At 41.0% G+C, this 23,118-nt stretch overlaps 3 protein-coding genes across 3 annotated transcripts in view; 2 read left to right on the top strand and 1 right to left on the bottom strand.

Moving 5' to 3' along the window:
- Window positions 1-2,462, top strand: part of LOC118095496 (deleted in malignant brain tumors 1 protein-like) — a 49,785-nt gene extending 47,323 nt beyond the window's left edge. Inside the window, exon 14 of the mRNA XM_060281244.1 lies at window positions 1,802-2,462. Coding sequence (XP_060137227.1) covers window positions 1,802-1,923 — 122 coding nt within the window. The 3' untranslated portion in view covers window positions 1,924-2,462. The remainder of the gene's footprint in view (window positions 1-1,801) is intronic.
- TNNT1 (troponin T1, slow skeletal type) overlaps window positions 1-23,118 on the top strand; it is a 119,563-nt gene that overhangs the window by 38,047 nt on the left and 58,398 nt on the right. The gene's annotated exons all lie outside the window — the stretch shown is intronic.
- Window positions 10,799-12,004, bottom strand: LOC118095495 (galactoside alpha-(1,2)-fucosyltransferase 2-like). Its single transcript, XM_035136745.2, has one exon. The coding sequence runs from the start codon at window positions 12,002-12,004 to the stop codon at window positions 10,799-10,801; it is 1,206 nt and encodes a 401-aa protein (XP_034992636.2).

Raw genomic sequence — 23,118 nt, 5'->3', positions numbered from 1 at the left:
ACAGGGCTGTGTTTCCTTGGGACATGACTAGTTAGGAAAGCAAGGCTGTGCAGCAGGTTAACTCGAATTTCGCAGTAATAGTTATCCCAAACCGCACCTGCAATTCTCTGCTAAGTGGCAAGGCCACATAGCTCCTACTGGATGTACCGTATTGGCCCAAATATAAGCCGCACATGAATATAAGCAGCACCTTTAAAATTCAAGGGGAGGGGGAGAGACAATACCCAAAAATAAGCAGCCACCTTAAAATTCTGCAGGTACTTATACCCATTCATATGTCTGTTTCAGCAGCGAGATCGTAAAAGCCCATTTTTGGTAAGGTCGCAAATTTAAGCCACACTTTAACTTTTCATGGTCAGAATGGGTGTGTGTGTGTGTTTGTGGAGAGTGAGGCTTATATTCAGGCCAATATAGTATATTCCAGAGAGAAATAACCAAGAACATGTTCACTCTTCACTAGAAAAGCAAAGTTCTGCATTTACCATAAATAGGATAAGCACTTTTCATCCCCAAGGAGCAGAGCTGATTGAAGACTGTGGTGGACCCTAGTCAGGTCTGCCCCACAGAATGAGACCACTATTGGCATTGCAGGCAGGCTAATTCAAATTATCCCTTTGAAAACAGCAAGTCCCAGATGCTCAGGACATGTTTCTTTACCGTGTAGCTTGTGAAATGCCCAGTCCTTTACAAGTCAATTGCAAGTGCCCGCTAGTTCTTGTAATTGATACCTTATGGGAAATACTGCCTGCAAATATAGGTAAAGGTAAAGGGACCCCTGACCATTAGGTCCAGTTGTGACCGACTCTGGGGTTGTGGCGCTCATCTCGCGTTATTGGCCAAGGGAGCCAGTGTACAGGTCATGTGGCCAGCATGACAAAGCCACTTCTGGTGAACGCCGTTTTCCTTCCCGCTGGAGCGGTACCTATTTATCTACTTGCACTTTGATGTGCTTTCGAACTGCTAGGTTGGCAGGAGCTGGGACCGAACAACAGGAGCTCACTCCGTCGCGGGGATTCAAACCGCCGACCTTCTGACCGGCAAGCCCTAGGCTCTGTGGTTTAACCCACAACACCACCCGCGTCCCTGCCTGCAAATATAATGTCTCTCTATTGTTCACTTCATTAATAATTATTGATGGGGTATTTATAAAGTAATTTCCTTTTTATTTTTGAGTTTGAACTGAGATCTTCATCAGAGGCAGACTAATATGGCTCCCCATGTGAGACAAAGATTCGGCACCCCCAAATGGATTTTCTCAATTATGAATCTTATCCAATTTACGCCCCCCTTGGCTGGGTGCCCTGTAAAGGGGAAGCTGCCCACCCCGCCCTAAAACTGGCACTATCTCCCCGAATCTCTGACATTTGGATACCCCACTCCCTGCAGAATCTTGGATAAGTAGAAAGGGATGTTCTGGGTCCTTTGATTAGGTTATTTCAGAAGATTATGTAGGTTCAAAACTGCACTATACAGGACAAGCCAGGTATGTGTTCTCTCTCAGGCTACCAGAGGGAGCAGTACAGTTGAGTTTGCACTATCTCAAGTAAACATATGAAGATGGAATAAAGAAGTTATTCTTACCAAGACAAGATGGTGTTGGTGTGCTTGTAAGAGAAAGGGGATAGAACAAGGCACAAGAAGCTGAAGAGCCCCCCCCCCAAAAAAAACAGGTGTGACTTCCTGCACCAGTTTGTGGGCATATAGAGGAAAACAAAACAATGCAGGAGTGACATGTGAGCAGCTTGCAGGAGCCTCATCTTTTGATTTGCAATGAATAAGTGACAGAGTCTTCCTTCTCCAGCTTTTACAGGGGACGCATCTGTCGAGGGCAACATCTGCCTGGGAGTGTCTGGCTTGGTCTTGCTTGTCTTGGTGCTGATCGTGGCTGAGGCTGTGTACAGCTGGAGGAGAGGGCAGCTTTAAGTAGCCCTGACTGAACCATTTCAATGGCCAAGACCCTGTCCTCATGCACGCAAGGACGCTCCAAGCAAAATCCCAAGAACCAGCTCTGTTTGCAAATAATGCCAAGGCTTTCTGTTTTTGCTCACCTCTTCTCAATTTTATTCCATGTGAAGAAACTAAGAATCTTTGTGTAGAGAGAAATGTCCTCATGTGACGGCTCCCTGCCTAACCCTTCAGATCTACAACTGGAAGAAAATGTAAATAGTCAAAGACATCCTGGTTGTAGGTTCTCCTAATTGTCCCATTTGACTCCTGCTCAGTGCCGGATTTACATGTAAGCTAAACAAGCTATAGCTTAGAGCCCCACTCTCTTGCCCCTCCCAACAAAAATATGAATAAAAAATCATTTAATCATTATTTCACTATTAATATACAGTGGTGCCTCGCTTAACAAACGCCCCGTAAGACAAAATTTTCGCTTAAAGAAAGGATTTTTCTAGCGGAGGTTGCCTCGCTAGACAAATTCGTTTTACGAAAAATTCGTCTAGCGAATCACGGTTTCCCATAGGAATGCATTGAAATTCGTTTTGTTTTGCATTGAAATGCATTGAAATTCGTGATTTGAAAACAAATCACGAAAGAAGAAAAAGAATGGCTGGAACGGCCGGTGACCATGCAAGAGATATATGAATCCATCCAAAAATTAAAAATAGGGAAAGCTCCAGGAACGGACGGGCTGTCAAGCCGACATTATAAAATTTTTCGGGAAGAATTGGGAGGAACCTTTCAAAAATTATTAAATGGCATTATGGAGAGAGGAATATTCCCCGAATCATGGCGGGACGCATATATAACTTTAATCCCGAAGGGGGAGGAACAGGTCAAACAAGTAGGAAACTTCAGACCAATATCTTTGCTTAATGTAGATTACAAAATTTTTACGAATATATTAGCTAATAGATTGAAAAAGATTCTAAACAGACTTATCGGACAAGATCAACAAGGCTTCCTGCCAGGTAGAAAAATGGTTAAAAATGTAAGAATCCTTTTGGACCTAATAGAATATTTAGATTGGGCCCCAGGTAAGAAGGCAGCTTTTATCTTTCTAGACATCGAGAAAGCATTTGATAATCTATCATGGGAATATATGGAAAAAGTATTAGAAATTAAAGGATTTAATGGGAAATTCATGGAAGGAGTTAGGGCAATCTATAAAAAACAATATGCCAGATTGATTCTAAACGGGGAGGTATTGGAAAGATTTGAGATTAAAAAAGGGACCCGACAGGGCTGCCCCTTATCCCCGTTACTATTTATCTTATCAATAGATTGGTTATTAGAAGATATTAAAAAGGATAAGGGAATACAAGGCATAAAGGTGAAAGGGACCACTTCCAAAATAAAGGCTTTCGCAGATGATATGATAATAATGTTAGAGGATCCGGCGGATTCGATAATAAAATTAAAAAGAACATTAAATCTCTTTACAGAAATATCAGGACTTAAAATTAATGAAGGGAAAACCAAAGTAATAATTAAAAACATAAGAAAAAATGAATTATTTGAATTGGAGGGATTAATGGAATGGGAAATAGTCAAAAAAATCAAATATTTGGGAGTGGTAATAACGGCAAATAATATAGAATTGTTCGAAAATAATTATATAAAATTATGGAAAGAAGTTAAGAAAGATATAGAAAGATGGAAGGGGTTAAATTTGACATTTTCAGGTAGGATAGCCGCTATTAAAATGGCAATATTGCCGAGAATTTTATTTCTATTTCAAATGCTACCGGTGATTGGGAAGAAGGAAATTTTTGACAACTGGAGGAAAGATCTGAGCAATTTTATCTGGCTGGGAAAAAAAGCAAGAATTCAATATAAATTATTGACAGACGTTAAGGAGAGAGGTGGATGGGGAGTCCCCGATCTAAGGATTTATTACGCGTCAGCTTGTCTATGTTGGCTCAAAGAGTGGATTTCTCTGGAGGACAAAGAGCTCCTAGAAATAGAGGGATTTAGGAATACAATGGGGTGGCATGCCTACCTCTTATCAGAGAATAAAGGGAATTCTAAACATTTCTCCGACCATGTGATAAAGAAATCAATTTTTGGAATTTGGAAGGAATTCAAGAATCTGATTGAACCCCAAACACCATGGTGGGCCTCCCCATTAGAGATGACCGCGATGGGAGGAAGGGGTAAAAATGAGAGGTGGCTGACTTATCAAGATTTAATAAAAAAAGAAGGTGAGGAATTAACTTTAAAATCATATGAAGAAATCAAAACATCTTGCGCCAGCTGGCTTCAATATTGTCAAATTAAGAGTTTATTTAAGGAGCATAAAGAATTAGGATTTAAAAAAGAGAAATCAAAATTGCAAGAAATTATAATTGACAATAATATAAAACCTCTATCTAAAATGTACAAATATTTGTTAGAATGGGAATTAAAAGACGAAGATACGAAATGCGTAATGATTAGATGGGCCCAGGATTTGGGAAGGCCAATTCTCAAATCACAATGGGATACATTATGGAAAAAAACAATGAAATTCACGGCCAGTGCGGGTATTAAAGAAAATATGATGAAATTAATGTACAGGTGGCATTTGACCCCGAATAAATTAGCGAAATTTTATAAAAATGAATCAAAGATGTGTTGGAAGTGTAGTAAGGAGGTAGGGGATTATTTCCACTGCTGGTGGGGATGTCATAAAATTAATAAATTTTGGAGAGATATATACGAGGAGATGAAAAAATTGGTAAGAATCACCTTCAGAAAGAAACCAGAGTATTTCTTATTAAGTCTGATACCCGAGAATATTCCAGAAAACAAGAAAAATGTTTTCCTCTATGCAAGCGCAGCGGCAAGACTTCTAATTGGCCAAAAATGGAAGAAAGAGGAGGTACCCACGGTTCAAGAGTGGCAGTTGAAATTAATAGAATTCATTAACTTAGCAAGGATGACAGCAATAATTAGAAATATATCTAAAGGAAAATCTTTAATGGAATGGGAATGTGTAGAAGTGTATTTTAGGAATAAGGGAATTAAAACTGAGCTTGCGATTTGTTGGGATTAGAGTTACATGGGGATATAGTTATAGTTAGATCTATATTTACATGGATAATTGTAAAGTTAAAGGAAGTTAGAGATATTTATCGGTTAATAAAAGGGTAATGCAAGTACTAAGAAGATTACAAGGAAAGCGATATATAAAGGGTTGGGAAGAAATTTTAATTGGAGTGGGACTTCCGGTTCGTCGCAGCGGTGAGAAGGACGCAGGGACTTCGCGTGCCGAGGTCCCTGGCTTCTCGGAGGGGGGGGAAGTCCGCAGAGCGAGCGGACTCCCCGTAAAAGCATCGGATCGAGAGTTCCGATGACTTAGGCGTCCAGCGGCTGCTCCGTTTGGCGGATCCCCCGCCGCCCGAGAGCTCAATAGAGCGATCGTGAGCCGGTGGGGTTGAACCGCGGGAGCCATTTTGGGCCACATCTTACCTCCGGGAAGCGAAGCTCCGAGTCCTGACCCGGCAAGCGGCGGATTCTTCCGATTTGATACTAAAGATTTCTAAAGAAGTAAGTGGAACTTTGATCGGGATCCTAAATTTGCTGATTGGAAAATAGGAGAGACTTAAAGAAACGGAAGCCGGTCTCTTCCTAATGGGAAACTGGGAGGCGTTTGGAAAAAAAAAATCCAAAGCTGAATAACGAAAGAATTTGAAACTGTGGTCCCGAGAGGGAAAAAAGACTTTTTGGAACCATCTCAGCCCCCGAGTCCGGCACCCCTTGAGGTACAGCGGCATTAAGGGGAAGAGTGTTTTGACAGCTGTCAAAAGCTGTCAAACTGTCAAAAGACCGGGTGGATTGATTGTATTGCTGTGAACAGGAAAAATTGTTGGTAAAAGTGAAAGAACTATTTAAATTGGAAGTAAGAATGGATTTGGGACTGAGTTAAGAATCAAGAAAAAGAACAGCCAAAATGGAGTCGATCGTCTGAGAGAGGAATTTTCCAGTACCCATTGTTCCCTACCCCCTGTTTATCTGCGGTTACGAGAGGTATGAAAACAAAGCTGTCTCGAGCCTTCCAGGAGACTGTACTGAACTACTTGCTGTCATGGGAAGATTTCTACAAGGAATGGCATCATCCCAACTTACCACCAGTTGAGATTGAAGTCCAAGTCCAGGACTTAGAGGATAATTTAAATTTAAATTTGGAGACTGCTGATTCTGAGACTGTGTGTGAGGAGAAACAATCGGAAGAGGACTTGGACTGTGACAATTTTGTTTGGGATGAAGCAAAATATGACTTCCAAAAGGAAGAAAAACAACCAGAACAAGAAGATGAGAGACTAAGGGACTTAAAGTTTAATGGATTTGAAGATCCTGGAGGGGTTAAAATGTGGAGTGGGGTGTTTGAGGGATGGGAAGGACAGGGGCAGGGGGGGGCAAAGGCCTGGAGATGGACTTGGGAAAGAATGGGTGTGGGGTAAAAACTTTAGTTAAAAGGTATTGTTTTGGTTTCTGAAAGACGGTCTTCGAAATCTTGGCATGACAATGGAAATGCTGAACCAATTGGGGGGGAAAAGACTTAGGGAGAGAAGATGGAATGTAAAAAAGAAAGGGAAAAAAGTGTTATGTTTCCTTAAGGGAGTATAAGAATGGCTTGGAAAGAAGTTTTAAGTTACTGTAAATTATTGCAGGTTAAGTGAGGTGTTTAGGCAGAAAGCTGCCTGCCCCCCTCTCCTTACTCTGAGGCACTCAGTGGCAGGGGGTGCCCAGAGGGGTGAGGAGGAAATGGAACCTTGGAAGTGCTGTACCCTGCAGGCACCTCTTGTGGCAGGAGGGGACCTGTGGGAGGGCAGCATGAAAAAGGAGGAGGATTGAGTTAATATTATAAGATTAAGATTTGAAGCTGAGTTGGAAAATTCGCCACAAGTAATTAGAATTTGCAAGGAAAACCATGAGGAAGACAACCGAGGGAGTCGCAATTAAGATGTCAAAATAATAAGAACTGGGAAGTTTGAACTCTTCCCAATTTTCTTTTTCTTTTTGTTTTTTTCCCCTTCTTTCCTTTCTTTCTTTCTCTTTTTTTCTAGGTTTATTAATATGATTATGAAAGAGTTGGGGGATGCAGATCCCCATAACTCCTTCCTCCCTGTTCTCTCAGTGGCAGGGGGGGGATATGGAGGGAGGAGGGAGGGGGGAAGCAGAACTCAACTCACAATTGGACCCCTTTGTTTCCTAAAGCACACGGGCCCTACTGGTGGCAGAAGTGGACCGGTGGGTGGAGGGAAAATGAAGGGACAGTGTTATATTATATGTCTTGTTTGTGTATTTCTTGTTTGAAAAATTAATAAAAATCTCTTTAAAAAAAAAGAAATTTTAATTGGAGTGTATGGATGATTTCATTGAAGGATTGTAAATTATACGAATTGTTGTTTGTTTGTTTTGTTTGTTTATGAGTTTGTATTTTCCTTTTTGTTTATGGATTTGTTGTGATTTTTTAAAAAAAGATGAGAAATAAAGTCTATTTTAAACCTAAAAAAAAAAAAGGAATGCATTGAAATTCAATTAATGCGTTCCTATGGGCAATTTTTTTTAAAAAAATATTCAATGCATTCCTATGGGATTCGCTAGACAAATTTTTCGTTATAAGAATAGACCCGTGGAACGAATTAAATTCGTCTAGTGAGGCACCACTGTACTTCTTCTTAATTGTATTTCAGTTCAACAATTACTTTGATAAAATACATACAGTGGTACCTCGACTTACGAATGACTCGATGTACGAATGTTTCGAGTTACAAACAGAGTTCCGTCCGCCATTTTGGATGCGATTTCGACTTACGATTTGTTTATTTCCCCCCCCCCCTTGGCTTCGACTTATGAATATTTCGACTTACGAAGCTCCGTTCGGAACGGATTAAATCCGTAAATTGAGGTACCGCTGTATTTTGTTATGTGCAAATGGCTTTAGATACCTATTAGGTCCATAAATTATCATATAGCATATATTCAACACAAAAAACAGTGGCAATTTGTTGTTGACAAAGGACAGCTGGACATATAAAGGGACCCATTACCTGCAGTAGCTTAGGGCCTCGTCAAAGCTAAATCTGGCCCTGCTCCTGCTGGTGTCTATGTTTTTCCATCATGTCCTCATTTTATTCGTATGTATTAAATGCCTTTTCTTTTGCCTGCTGTTTACACACCAGACTTCTAAACAAGAGCTTTCACCTGATTGTCCCTTTGATTTCTGGAAGACATGTCCCCTGGGTCCTTAATATTCTTAAAAACACTGATTGATTGTCTCATGTTCATATTTAGTACTCTACTTTTTATGAAACCTGCTTGGTATTATTCTATATTGTTAAAATGACTTTATTTGGTAAGAATAGATGTTAATATTTTATAATATACAGTCAACAACGAGCTTACTTTTGTAGTTTTCCTTTACTTTTTTGAGTATTAAAATCTCTTTCCCAACTGCCCATTCATTTAGGTGCTCTGTTAGTGGTTTACCTAGCTAGTCTGCACAAGTTTAATAATATTCAGTAATCACATAATATTTAGATCAAAGTGCTCTTGGAGAAAACAGATTTTTCTGGAGAAGTAAATCTTGGAGGTTTAAGGTGAGGCAGGAACCAGGTACTCCCTGGTTCTGTGCTTTAAGATGAGACGCAACCTCATTCACCCAAACAGTGCTCCTAAGGACCCACCTCCATTTGAGAAGACATCAGAAAATGTATGCTAACATAGTCCAGGCTAAATAGTCACATCATTAAAAAATATGCTCCTTTGTGGGCTCCAATTGTATGCTGACATGGAATCAGTGCCCAGACAAGTCCTTCCAGCAGTATCTAATTGCTGAATCAGCAATTATCTGCTCAAGCCTCTGGCTTCTGGATTTGGGCAGGTTTCTTGGCCAATTTCCACACCAGATACATGCATCAGATGTAAGAACTGTCTGAGGTTTTCTGGCCACTTGTTTTCTGCCTGCACTTGAAGCAACAACAACAACAACAACAATAATAATAAAAGTTCACCTGCTAAAGCAGTGCATCTTACTAACTGAATGTAGAATTTCTCTAATTAGATTTGTCCCTTATGGTGCCCATGGCCGTAATACAGTGCTTTGAGTCTTCTGTAATTCCGTGCAAGCTTAGAATGTTGTGATGGCTGAGGAATTCTGAATTCTGGGAAACACCCAGAATTCAAACACCCAGAATTTTTGTTTTGAAAAATAGCATCCATCTCCTCTACTTTTGATAGTCTAGTGCAGTGGCCACAGAGGGTAGATCATGACCCACCTGTTTGGCAAGATGTAAGTGAGGGCCCTGATAAGGCTGCTAAGCAGCGGCAACGGGATACAGGAGCAAATGCATGGTTACTCAGAAAGAACAACTACTGCACCAGTCCACTTGCTCTTCTGCTTTTAACTAATTAACTAAATTCAAATGACTCGATTGCATTTCTGCCTAGACTTGTTGAAATATACAAAAATTACAATGTAATCAATAAACAAGATAATCCTCTGAAACACAGGTCTGCGGCACCACTTCATTTTATGTGATATGCATATCAGGAGAGTCATCCTGCTCACCTGTAGGGTGTGCGAAATCATGGTACAGTGTGCGAAACATGGTACAACTTGTAAGGACATGTATAATTAGTTGACACTCAACAAGCAGACAAATCACTTCCTCAAATACACTGGAAAATTACAAAGGTTGCAAGGAGACTTCTACAAGTTTCTAAAAACGTTTGCCCTTTTATAATCAACTTGTCTATCACTTGTTTTCCTTACTGGTAGCTTGTGGCTATGTGCAAAAAAAAAAAAAGCCAGTCTGCAGCATGTCCAGATTCCCCCTCTCCTGACTGGCTAGGGCTTTCCAAACCTCATGTTCTTGATCCATGATGACCTACTGTCCACTGGGGGAGGAAGAGGAGTGCAGGGGGAGCACATCGGCCCTGGCAGCACGATCCCGGTGGGTGTCATCGCAGCTGCCTCCTACCTGCGCTGGGCGCCACGCCCCCGTAGGCAGCATTCCACGCCCCCAGGATGCACACCACGCCCCTGTGGGTGGTGCACCATGCCCCCGAGACACGCACCAGCCCCATGCCCGCCTGCTCTGCCCCCCGGTGCTGGAGCATGAAGCTCCACCACTGCTTCTGTCATCCTGGAGTGGTCGCATCTGACATCCCATTTTGATTCATGTCCACTTTCCTCTTTCGCTGATGTGCTAGGTGGTTAAATACCTCTGCCTATTGGTCCACGGTGACCTAAAATCATCATAGGATGGTCACATGATCCCGAGTGTGATAGCCTTGAAACTCCCAAGGCATGATATCCTGTGATGTCTTCAATCAAACTCAGAGGTGGGGGTTAAGAATTTGACAGGAGGTAGTACCTTATACTACTCTGTATTTCCCAAAGTGGGGAAGCAATGGGATTACCTAGGGGGCACTAAGAAGCAAGGCAGCAGTCGGGAGTGCTGGAGGTAGGCCTCTCCAAGAGCATTATTTATGATTGACCAGCCTAGAGACCAAAGCAAAACACCTTCCTTGCTTTGTATGGAAAGTTTTACTGCTCTTATTCCTTCCAAAGCCTATTATTAGAGAGCCAATTATTAGTAATAGCTACTGGTTTTCTTATAACTTAGTGACCATACATCTGTGGTAGGTAAAGGTTTGGGCAATCAGAGCAGCTGGCCCAAGACATTTTGGCACCTGAGATGAACCACAAAATGGTGCCTGGGAAGAAGGGGTAAAGTGAAGATCTACATCTGGAATAGGGGGGCAAGAAAAAGTTCTACAATGAAACCAGGGAGGGGGGAAATAATGCCTGTGTACATATTGCTGCTAAGGGCTTGGTTGTGTAAGGGCTTCGAAATGGTTATGTCCCAACCTCTTCACCATACTGCAAAGTGAGGTCTAAAAGAGGTGGAATCAATGTGTTTGACAAAGCTAGGTCTTTGAGCCCACTGTCCGGAGTGCGGGTGACCACTCTCACATACATGCTTTGTGGAATCAGTGTCCAGACAAGTCCCTCCAACAGTAACATTAGACATGATTCAACAACTGTCTGCTCAAGCTTCTGGCTTCTGGACTTGGCTGGTTTCTTGGACAGCAGAGGGGAAAGGTCCGCTGGGATTCCAATCCATTCGGGCAAAAACGCTGCCGAGGACTTGAAGTGCTTAAGGAAGGGAGAGTCTGGGAGGGTGTAGTTGGCCAAGTAGACGGTCTCCCCACCAGCCAGGTAGCCGGCCCAGAAGCCAAAAGTGCCAATTGTCATTATTGTGTGGTTGCAATGAGCAAGGAGAGCAAAATCCCTCCCTGGAGAGGACTCCCGCCCATCCCCAGAAAAATAAACATCCCCCCTGGAGGCATTAATGTTTTTCTTGCACCACTTCATCCCATTGCTGGTCACCACAAAGATGGGATTGGGGTACTTCTCTCTAAAATAGTTCATGGCTTTCTCCAAATAGCCCCTGTCAGCCACCACACCTTTCCAGATCTTGGACATCACATAGACATAATCCCCTCTGCGGACATGCACGCCAACATATGTCACCTCCTGGCGCTGCCCCCGTAGCTCCTGAAGATATTGATTGGTTTCTTCCTTGATGTGGTCATGGAAGGAGAACTGCTGAAGTATCTCTTGGCGGATATGGTGATAAAAGGTGTAAGAACACGGGTAGCCCGTCAGCCGGACGTACTTGCCTTTGATATGTTTATAATCCTCTGACATCCAATCGTGTAGACCAATTTTATTCCAGCGGATTTCGTCAGCCAAATCACCATTGATCACAGGCAAGGTGATCTTGAATATTGGTGAGAGGTACTGGTGCATGGCGGGATAGATGTAGGCTTGATGTCCATTCATCTTGGCTAAGGCATAGAGGGTGGCATATTCCCCCATCTGGTTTCCCAAACGGCCAATGGAGTTCACTGTCCATATACCACTTGAAGCATTCCTCCACTGCTGGTATGGCATTTTTTCACACAAGTACAAGAATGTAGAGAAGGACAGGAGGCCAAAGAAGTAAAGGAAGAATACGAGGGCAGGTTGGCTGAAGGAACATCTTTGGGGGAGATCCATAAGTGTACAATAGGAACACCTAAAAGAAGAGCAATGTGGGGTGAAAAGACAGGTAAGATCAACATGCAGAACCACTTTTGTACGTCAGTCGTGACTTAGATGGCAATGTGACCCTTTTTTATGCTATACATGTCCATAATGTGTATCAAGTTCCATTTTGAATTTATAAGCTTGAAAGCCACTACACAAATGCCTAGAAGGATACTTAAAGTAAAGCCAGCCTTTGCACTATGCAAATCCTTCTCCCATTTCTTCACTTATTATCTAGTCTAATCTTGTTTGTGGAAATTTGTGCATTTTTACTTCAACTTTGTCTCTAAATTAATTGTTGCTGATTACTTGAAATTAGACTTTCCGTCCAATTTTTTTTTAATGTATTTGCATAACCAAAGACATTCTTAGCTGTAAAGGCCAAGAAGGGAGGCTCCTGTCTTCTCACTTCTTTGTTCTTAAGATAGTATTCTGCCACTTTTGACTACATTCAGGTATATAGCAAAACAGTTCAATTCCCAGGAGTCAAAATTTCCTAGATGTCCATCTAAGTCAGTGATGGGCAACCTTTTGAGCTTGGTGTGTCAAAATTTGCCAAATAACTCAGGTGGTGTGTCACTTCGAGGGAAAAAACATAATTTTGCGATATTTATAGTTTAAATAACAAAAATGTATAATTGTAATATATAACTACATTATTTAACCAAACCAAACCAAAAACCCCTTATTTATCACAAAGTGCCCAGAGTTGTTGAGCTTTTTGGGGGGAACTGCTGACCAAAGTTTTGAAGGTTTTTTTTGGGGGGGGGGGAAGAGAACAGAAATAAATGACAAATAATACCTTCGCTGGAACTAACACGCAGCACCGACATAGTCTGCCAAAGTGCCAAAAAACCCAGCACAGAACAGGTTAAAAAACAAACGCTGTTACACCAAATCATAGTCTGCCAAAGCACCAGAAAAAAACAGCACAGAAAGGGTTAAAAAACCAATCTCTGGCTACCAGCAGCAACAACAAAAAAGGATCCTGGTTTTAACAGTGGAGACAAGCTGTAGCAGAGACAAGCTATAGTGGAGACAAGCTGTAGGAGGAGCAGGAGAACAAATGGGGGGAGGGAATCAACAACAACAACAGTGTGAATGGGCCGATGGGGCGCGTGCCAGCAGTGAGGGCTCTGCGTGTCACGTCTGACACGCGTGTCATAGGTTCACCATCACTGATCTAAGTTAAAGTCCTCTTCTTTGGTCTCTGAAGCAATGGGAGATTTATAAGGAGCCAGATACCCTTTATGATTATCCCAGGTTGTAACACTGTCATTCTTCCGTGAACAATCATTTCCCCTCTTTCTTTTTCTTTCTCCATATGAAGTTATTTGCTCCATAGCACCTTGATATCAGGTTCTATTCTACCGGTCCATTCAGTTCCCAGCAAAGCATCCACTTTTCCCATGTTCTGTTGCTCATGGTAGGGAGAGGTGATTAACCTTTGCTTCTCCAATCCCTCCACTGTTCCATCTCTCCACCACCTAGTCTTGCTTCTTGCATGTGTTTTGCCTCTTCCCTCTCATGCGCGCGCACACACACACACACATAGTAAGCAAATAGATCTCCCAGCACTGCTTCTCACCTGGTCGCAGGCAAGAATTAACCTGGAGTTCTAAGTTGCAGCCAGGCTCCAGGGGTGTTCTGAGAAATGTGGGCAGGACTCCAGAAAAAAGCGAATCTTGTTTTATCTGCCTCCATGTAGCATTGCACCCCTCCTATGCGACATGCCCTGCCTGAGTAAGAATAAGAAACAGCCTTTATCCATCTATTAAATACCTGTAGTTACCATACTTAATTCTACATTTCTAGTGTCATTACATCCCTGCCAATGATGTTAACGGTTTACAATGACCCTTTAAATAAATTAAGAATTTACTCCAGTCTTTTAAGAAATGGTTAAAGTTAAAATGTAAAAAATCTTGTAAAACCAATTTAAAATGTTTAATAATAATAAATAATAATACGTCAGTCGTACGTCAGTCCTGACTTAGATGTCACTGTGACCCTTTATGCTATACATGCCGGAGGGATAGTTCGCACCACGGCGCCAGGGCGGCAGATATGCTTAAGACGGCCCTGCACATATGTTATCTAACCTTGTTTTTTGGATCTAAATTAATTGTTGCTAATTACTTGAAATTAGCATTGAAATTAAATTCCTGCCTAAGTTTTCTAATGTATTTGCATAACCAAAGACATTCTTAACTGCAAGTGTCAAGAAGGGAGGCCTCCTGTCTCCTCACTTCTTTGTTCTTAAGATAGTATTCTGCCACTTTTGACCACATTCAGGTATATGGCAACACAGTAAAATTGCCAGGAGTCAAAATTTCCTAGAAGTTAAAGTCCTCTTCTTTGGTCACTGAAGCAACAGGAGATTTATAAGGAGCCAGATACCCTTTATGATTATCCCAGATTGTAACACTGTCATTGTTCCGTGAGCAATCATTTCCCCTGTTTCTTTGTCCATAATGGTCATTTCTACTTTTGTGATGTTGGCAGCTCCTGGAAATAAATGAAGAGATCCTCTCTGTTTCCTTGGGAACTGCTGACTAATCCACAAAAGTTCATTTGCTTCATAGCACCTTGATATCAGGTTCTATTCTACCGGTCCATTCAGTTCCCAGCAAAGAATCCACCTTTCCCATGTTGTGTTGCTCATGGTGGGGAGAGGTGAGTAACCTTTGCTTCTCCATTCCCTCCACTGTTCCATCTCTCCACCACCTAGTCTTGCTTCGTGCATGTGTTTTGCTTCCCCTTTCTCATGCACACACACAGAGACACACACAAACAGAGTCAGCAAAGAGATCCCCCAGCACTGCTTCTCACCTGGTCACAGGGAAAAGTGAACTTGGTGCTTGAAGTTCCAGCTTGTCTCCAGAGGTGTTCTGAGAAATGTGGGCAGGACTCCAGAAAAAAGTACATCGGGTTTTATCTGCCCCCTTGTAGCATTGCACCCCTCCTGGTAGGACGTCCCTATTTTTATTGGAGAAATGTTGGAGGGTATGGAGTTATCTGACCACCGAGCTGTCTAAAGGCAATCCTGGACTCAGGGAAGAATTAAGCTGGAGCTTTAAGTTGGATCCAGTCCCAAGGGGTGTTCTGAGAAATGTGGGCAGGACTCGAGAAAAAGTACGTGTCGTTTTATCTGCCTCCCTGTAGCATTGCACCCCACCTCCTGTGGGACGTGCCCTGCCTGAGTAATTAAAAGGAACAGCCTATATCCATCTATTAAATACCTATAGTTACCATACTTAATTCCACATTACCTCATTACATCCCTGCCAATGATTTTAACTGTTTACAATTATTTTTAAAAATAAATTAAGTATTTACTCCAGTCTTTTAAGAAATGGTTAAACTTAAAATAATAATTATAATAATAATAGAATAAGGAAGAGCCATAGATACCAAAAGTCTGATGTGCTAACCATATTTTTGCAAGGAGGTTACTGCTTTTCTGCAGACCTGTCATAAAAACCCATGCAGAAATCTTTGCAGATCATAATTTAGCAATCATAAATGGCCATTTTACACACCAGATACATGCATCAGATTTAAGAGGCTTTCTGGCCACTTGTTTTCTGCCTGCACTTGAAGCAACAATAATAATAAAAGTCCACCTGCTAAAGTAGTGCATCCTACTAACTACGGTAAGTGCAGGATTTCTGAAATTGCTTAGAATCGTCCCTTAAGGTGTCCATGGCCTTAATACAGCGCTTTGAGTCTTCTGTAATTCCGCACAAGCTTGCAAAGTGGTGACGGCTGAGGAATTCTGAATTCTGGGAAACACCCATTTTGTTTTGAAAAATAGCTCAAGTCTTAAGCTCGTGGTTTTGGAGACCGAAGTTTTACAATGCATGGAATATATCTAGTGAAATCTCCAGAAGCCAGAGACAGGGACCTGACGAAAGGGAGCATCCATCTCCTCTGCTTTTGATAGTCTAGTGCAGTGGCCACAGAGGGTAGATCATGACCCACCTGTTTGGCAAGATGTAAGTGAGGGCCCTGATAAGGCTGCTGAGCAGCGGCAACGGGATACAGGAGCAAATGCATGGTGTTACTCAGAAAGAACAACCACTACACCAGTCCACTTGCTCTTCTGCTTTTAACTAATTAACTAAATTCAAATGACTCGATTGCATTTCTGCCTAGACTTGTTGAAATATACAAAAAATTACAATGTAATCAATAAACAAGATAATCCTCTGAAACACAGGTCAGCGGCACCACATCATTTTATGTGGTATGCATATCAGGAGAGATACCTTAAAAATATGTCATTACTTGCCTTTGAAAAAATCAACATGGAGCTTGCCTGATGAGTCTCTAGCCAGGCGAGGAGAAACAGCCGACTGCCGCACCTTCCTGGTTTGTTCTACTTTGATTCATACTGTTTTAAATTGACGCATTTTTTAACTTTTTAGCTTAGTTTTTAGCCTAATGCATCCTACCTAAACCTAAATGTTTTAAAGGAGTCAAAGTCTAAGAAAGTTGTTTTAAACTATTGATTCTCATTTGGATACAAGTCAGAGGAGCGCCAGGGCCTTCAGCGTTAATTTAAGAAGAAAGCCTCATATCTTGTGGCTGCTTTTATTTTATCTATGCTTGTTTGCACTCCCTACCATTATCATCTCGGCTAAGGAATTGCAATGAGACTTTTTTAACTCTAAGCAAAATAATGGTATCGACCCAGAGTGGCTGTAAAACCTCAAGGTCTTCACCTACTTCCAAGAAAGTGCAAACAAAAATAACTTCTTGCTATCTAAGCAAGGGCAAAGTGGGGGGTGACAAAGAAACGGCAGAACCCAGACTCTATCTCCTCCCTCGCCAAGCCTTCTACCTCCTTTGCAGAGAGAAGATTGTGCAGAGGGAAGTTACACCAAGGGGACAAAGGTAATTGTTACAACTGCTGAGTCACCTCCGAAAGTGAGTCCTAAATCCCGAACACCCCATGAATTACTCCAAGTCCAAAAAATCGAGGAATTAATGTTAAAGCAAATCTTGGAACTGTCCTCGGGAAGTGTTAGAACAACTAAAGGTCCTAATCCTCAACTCATTGAGGCAAATGAAGAAGATCTATCAATTATTAAGTGGCTTGTGCTTTTAACCGAGGACACTGAACACATAAAATCCTTTCTCAGTATTTGTACTAAAATTCTTACTATTGTGACAGATACCTGTAAAACTTTCTGGGAAAAATATGGCAGTGTTATCACAGAACCCTTAAGTAATAATAAACCCCCGCCCCCCTTTTGCAAAAATAAACTACTAAAGAAGACAAAAAGAAGCTGCAGGGCTAATGTCCATAAAAGGAGATTCACTAATGTAAAGAAGAGCAAAAATGTTAAAAACGCTAAGGCAATGAAATATTAAAAAATGGATTTTAAAAAGCTATTTAAACTTCTTGAGAGCCCTTCAAATAGAGTGAACTCTGAGATAGATATCTCCAGTGAAGAAGCCACCCAAGCTGCACAAGCAAAGGAATACCTTAAACTCTTGCTCAGACCATGCATTGGAACTCTCGGACTCCCCAGTGTCTCTACATACACCAAATCCTAAGCAAGATCCCCTGATCCAAGATCCATGGGCCTACGTCTTATCTGCAGACAAACCCAAACTCTACAAGAAGAAAATTCCGTCAGATAATAACTGGAATTTGGTTTTGTCTCAAGACAAGCTTGTTTTTATCAAGATACCCTAAGCCTCCAGGATTTCTATCACAAGAGGAACGTAAAGCCCACCTATGGAACCTTTTAAAGGCATATATACCAGGTATTCTTATCAATCCTACTGACCTAGCTCACGTCGAATATTTATATTTTGATGGCTTTCATGCTAGGGTGGTGGCCTCATTGCGAGACCAGAGATTGGCAAAAACAGTGTACAAATGCAGAGACCGCCTGAAGATAAGAATATCAAGATATTTCAAAAATGAGGCATCTCCAACACCTCTTTTTCCCTATCTTGCAACTTCTTTAAAAATCCCACAATATAAGATTGACCAACCTGCCCTAATTGATATAAATCCTTCAGATGGAAACTCTAATCACCTGACCAACTTGACTATCAAAGAACACCAAAAGATGGACTCCTATGACCCTATGCATGCAACAAATCAAGGAAACGACCTGGATAGTTTTGAAAACATTATACTCCTACCAAGCTCTCCCTCAAGAAGCCCAGAACGAAATACTCCACAAACTTGACACCTTGCGCTCTTGTCTGATAACCCTAATGGAAGATCAGATGGAGCCACTTAAGCAAAACTTGCCTGACTGTGTCTCAAAATCTGCTCCTCGTCTATACCATCACGAGCTAGATTTGTGGGTTGGAAAACCAACTGCCCCTCTGTGCCGGCAGGTAGATGCAGAGATGAATCCACTCTCCAACAAGCCGGAGGTGAAAAGCTCTCCCCTAGCCTCAACCTCCATACAACTTCCCTCCGAGGCAAATATAGCTACTTCATTAGCCTGGGATAAAATGAGAGAACTTAATGAGTCCAAACTGGGTACCTCACATAAAGTGCCTAGCACGGACTTGCGGGTATCCAATTGTATTAATCCATTCTCTTCTAATGTGAGAAGCTGAATATGTCCTCAGATATTATTGCTGAAGACCCAAAAGATAATCCTTCTGGCGATGTAAACAAATCTAATGGAAATGTGCTCCCCCTATCGGATTGACCATCAGTATCCCCTAATCAAAGATCTCTCCAAACCATAGCTGCCAAGTTATCCCTTTTTTTAAGGGATTTTCCCTTATGCTGAATAGGCTTCCTCGCGAGAAAAGGGAAAACTTGGCAGCTATGCTCCAAACCTTTTCAAATATGTCTTGGAATGTAGCCGGACTTTTGTTTAAATTAGCTGATTCTGATTTTATAAATTTTCTTGATCTTCATTATATAATCTTTTTGCAGGAAACTTGGTCTCTTAAACTTTTAGAAATTCCGAATTTTACCACTTATAATTTACTTGCTACCAAAAAAAATTAAATGACTTGATTACATTTCTGTGTAGACTAGTTGAAGTAAACAAAAAAATTTTTTTACAATGTAAGCAGAAAAACAAGATGCTCCTCTGAAACACAGGTCAGCGGCACCACTTCATTTTATGTGATTTGCATATGAGGAGCATCATCCTGCTGATCTGTGTGAAACATTGTATGTAAAACATAGTACAACTTGTAAGGACACTGTGAGGGACAAGGGATATCGGGAGGTCCCTCCCATCTTGAGTTCCAGCCCATCTCCGAGCGCTGGGGGAAGCAGGGAGAGTTCCGACTCAAGTGGAGAAGCAGGAAGTGGTGTCCGAGGCTCAGGCAAGGTAGCAGAGCCATTGCCCAAGGTGGGACAGGAAGGGGGGAGCAAGGGGGGAAGGCCAATTCCACCGACTCCGGAATTGCGCAAGAAACGTCGGGGGAAGAGGCTGGGTCTCCCCAAGCTTTTATGTTGGAGAAGAACGCGCCAAACTCCATTCGGAGGTACTGAAGAAAACGGATAAGATGTATCTCTGTAAATAGCACTGCCTTTAGCACTGTAAATACACAGCACCAATAAAAAGATAAAATGCAGAGCTGTGTGGAGTCGTTACTCTGAAGTAGTCCAGTCAGGCCACTGTGACAGACACCTATGCATTAGCTGAAGCTCAACAAGCACACAAATCACTTCCTCAAATTTGCTTACAGGCAGCTTGTGGTTACACACATTAGAACATTGATATTGTATTTTATGCTTTTTTAAAGTCGTTTTTAATCAATGTTTTATATTTGTTGTTAGCCGTCCTGAGCCCGGTTTCTAAACCAGGAAAGGCGGGGTATAAAATTTTATTATTATTATTATTATTATTAATTTATTTTTTCTACACAAATTTGTTCTTGCAGGTAGAGCAGATCATGAACCAAACATATGCCAGACTCACCTTCCCATCCCTTGTTTCATACACACTTTGACTGTGGACCAGAGCAAAGCTCATACAGATTTGTTTGGCTGAAAGTTGCTTCGAAGAACAAAAGTCTTTCAGATGGAGGATGAACGAGGACCTGTTAGATGACAAGAAGATACTGTAGTAGAAAAATCAAAAGGGATTTTAAAAAACATGGTGTGGGATGCAAGTAAGGCTGTTTTGAGAGGCTTTCTAATACAGAAAAACAGCTTCTGAAGAAAAAGAAAGAGAAAAAGAAAGAAGAAATCTTGAATCATCTCATGGAGAATGAAAGGAAACTAATTTTGAAACCAGAAAATCAGCAGATCAAGAACAATATTAAAATGCTTCAGACGCAGTTTTCCATGTTGGTGAATCAGGAAATAGAATGGAAAATAAAACAAAGGAGACAAAGGAATTTTGAATCAGCAAATAAAAGCGGAAAACTGCTAGCTTGGCAATTAAGGAAACATCAAAATCAAAATGTAATTAATAAAATTAAAATAGAAGAGGAATTGACGGAAGATCCAAAGGAAATAAGGAAAGCCTTTCAGAAATTTTTATAAAAGTCTGTATAGAAAAGAAAAGGAAGATATGGAGAAGATAAAAGACTATTTGGAAAACCATAAATTGAGACAAATTCCAGAAGAGAAAAGGAAAAAAATTAATGCATCAATAACAATACAGGAAATACAAAGTGCAATTAAAAGAATGAAACAAGGCAAGGCCCCAGGACCGGGTGGGCTTTCGGCAAAATATTATAAAATTCTAAGCGGACAACTTGCACCAGTTTTGGTGGAGGTGATGAATAATATCTTGAGAGGAGGAAAGATCCCTAATACTTGGAAAGAGGCATACATAAGGTTGATTCCCAAGCAAGATTCAGATGGTTTGGATGTTAAGAATTATAGGCCAATATTGTTACTGCTAACGAAACAACCCCTGTGTTGCAGACTTGAGTCAAAATACCAATAAAAAAGAGGCAACACGTCAACCAATTCCAACAGGTGAAATATATCTATTTTTATCTTTATAAACTATAACGACATGCAAGACAGTGATCCAAGGTAATCATACTGTTTCGGTTTGGTCTTCTTCAGTTTTTTAACTACAAAAAATAGCTCAAATAAATATATATCATTAATTATGTCATACATTATATTAAGGCCAATGGCCAGCATGAACACAAGTCTATACAGTCCATACCTTAACATTGAAAAATTACAGAAAAATACAAAAATAAAACATACCTTAGTGTTTGTATACAATCTGCAGAACATATGTAACCCCTGCTATCTGAAGCAGGAAATGGAAAGCTTAATATAGAGTTCCACCACAGGTAACACCCTAGTTAAACAAGGATATTGAAATTTTAAAGTTACATGCAACCTTAAGATCCTGAAAGTAATATAATTAGATGAAACAATTCAAATCTAACTCAGAGTTCAATCCTTCTGGATGAAGCGTTTTGGACATTGTGATTCTTTTTGTCTTAATGACAAATTCTTAATGTCTTAATGACAGATTCTTTTTGTCTTAATGACAATTGTGATTCTTTTTGTCTTAATGATTTTACATAATCACGTCTAGCGTTCACCTTCCTCCTGTTAATCCACAATACAGTGTAAAGCAAATCCGAGTCTGAATGATTGTTAGCTAAAAAATGCTCAACCAGGGGTGCTTCCCGAACCGCATTCCTAATACGGGATCGGTGTTCACTGATACGTGTGCCCACAGACCGGATTGTTGACCCTATATAAAATAAATTACATGGGCATCTAATTAAATATACCACCTCTTTTGTTTGGCACATACTGAAATGGTTGATAACAAAGTTGAAGTTGGTCTTTTCGTTATAAATCACCTTGGTTTGCAAGGCCAGAGGGCAAGCGGGACACCTGCCACATCTAAAATGTCCCACAGGACCCCCAGGGATACGGGTGCAAGATGGTCTGTTGACGTCAGTATGCACTAATAAGATCTTAAGACAATTAGTCCGTTTAAGTCCTATCAAAGGAAAATCTGAGCAACCTGGCACGTTCCAAAGGATGTGCCAGTGCTTCCGTATCAATCTAATGATTCTGTCAGTATAAGGTGAATACTCTGACGAAGCTGTAACTCTGCCCAAAGTCTCAGGTGAGGCAGGCCGATGTAAAAGAGTGGAGTGTTGTTTAGCACCAGATTTGATTCTAGCCTTCTCGATCACATCAGGTGGATAGCCTCTAGCCTGTAATGAGGTAGCTAATGACTCAGCATTTCTGGAAAAGTCCTCATGGCATGAGGAATGCCTCTTAAGCCGTAAGAATAACCCATAAGGTAAGTTGTCTTTAAGACGTTTAGGGTGGAATGAGGAGTAGTGCAAAAGTGAATTGCAGTCTGTAGGTTTTTTGTGGGGCCTCGCCACTAATTGTTCATTATGTTTAAAGACTTCCACATCCAAAAACACACATGATATAGTACCGTGTTTCTCATATTATAAGACACGTCTTATATTTATTTTTTCCTCAAAAAAACACACTATGGCTTATTTTCGAGGGATGTCTTATTTTTTTCCTCCTCCTCCTGCCGCGGCCGGCATTGCTGCTGTGCCTATCACTATGTTTTATTTTCGGGGTATGGCTTATATTCCTTGAATGCTTAAAAATCCTGCTATGGCTTATTTTATGGGTATGTCTTAAAATATGAGAAACAGGGTACTGTGGTGTCCAGAAAAAGATAAAGAGGAATGCAATGAATTTAACCAATTAGTAAAGTTAATAAACTCATTCTCATTTTCAAACAGGAAGAAGAGTTTGGATTTGATATCCCACTTTATCACTACCCGAAGAAGTCTCAAAGCGGCTAACATTCTCCTTTCCCTTCCTCCTCCACAACAAACTGTAATAAATTACTGATGATAGCTCGTGCCTCATCCAACGGTATATTTGTATATAATGAGGCAACATCCCAAGACGCAAGGACTGGGGATGCAGTGACCGCTCTATGTTCTGTTAACCTAATGAAATGGGTGGTATCCTGAAGATAAGCAGATGAGTCCTTGGCAAAAGGCTGAAGAAAAGAATCTAAATATTTAGCAGTGGGTTCCAACACTGACCCAGTACCTGAAACAATAGGTCTCCCGGGAGGGGAGGGGATGTTTTTGTGTATTTTAGGCAAATA

This window comes from Zootoca vivipara, chromosome 13 (genome assembly GCF_963506605.1).
Source record: "Zootoca vivipara chromosome 13, rZooViv1.1, whole genome shotgun sequence".
NCBI lineage: Eukaryota > Metazoa > Chordata > Lepidosauria > Squamata > Lacertidae > Zootoca > Zootoca vivipara.
Note: the sequence above shows the minus strand (reverse complement) of the source record. Positions and strands in the feature narration are given on the sequence as shown.

Excerpts from the sequence above, each read along its gene's own strand:
- LOC118095495 (XM_035136745.2), bottom strand. The coding sequence starts at position 12,004 with ATGGATCTCCCCCAAAGATGTTCCTTCAGCCAACCTGCCCTCGTATTC.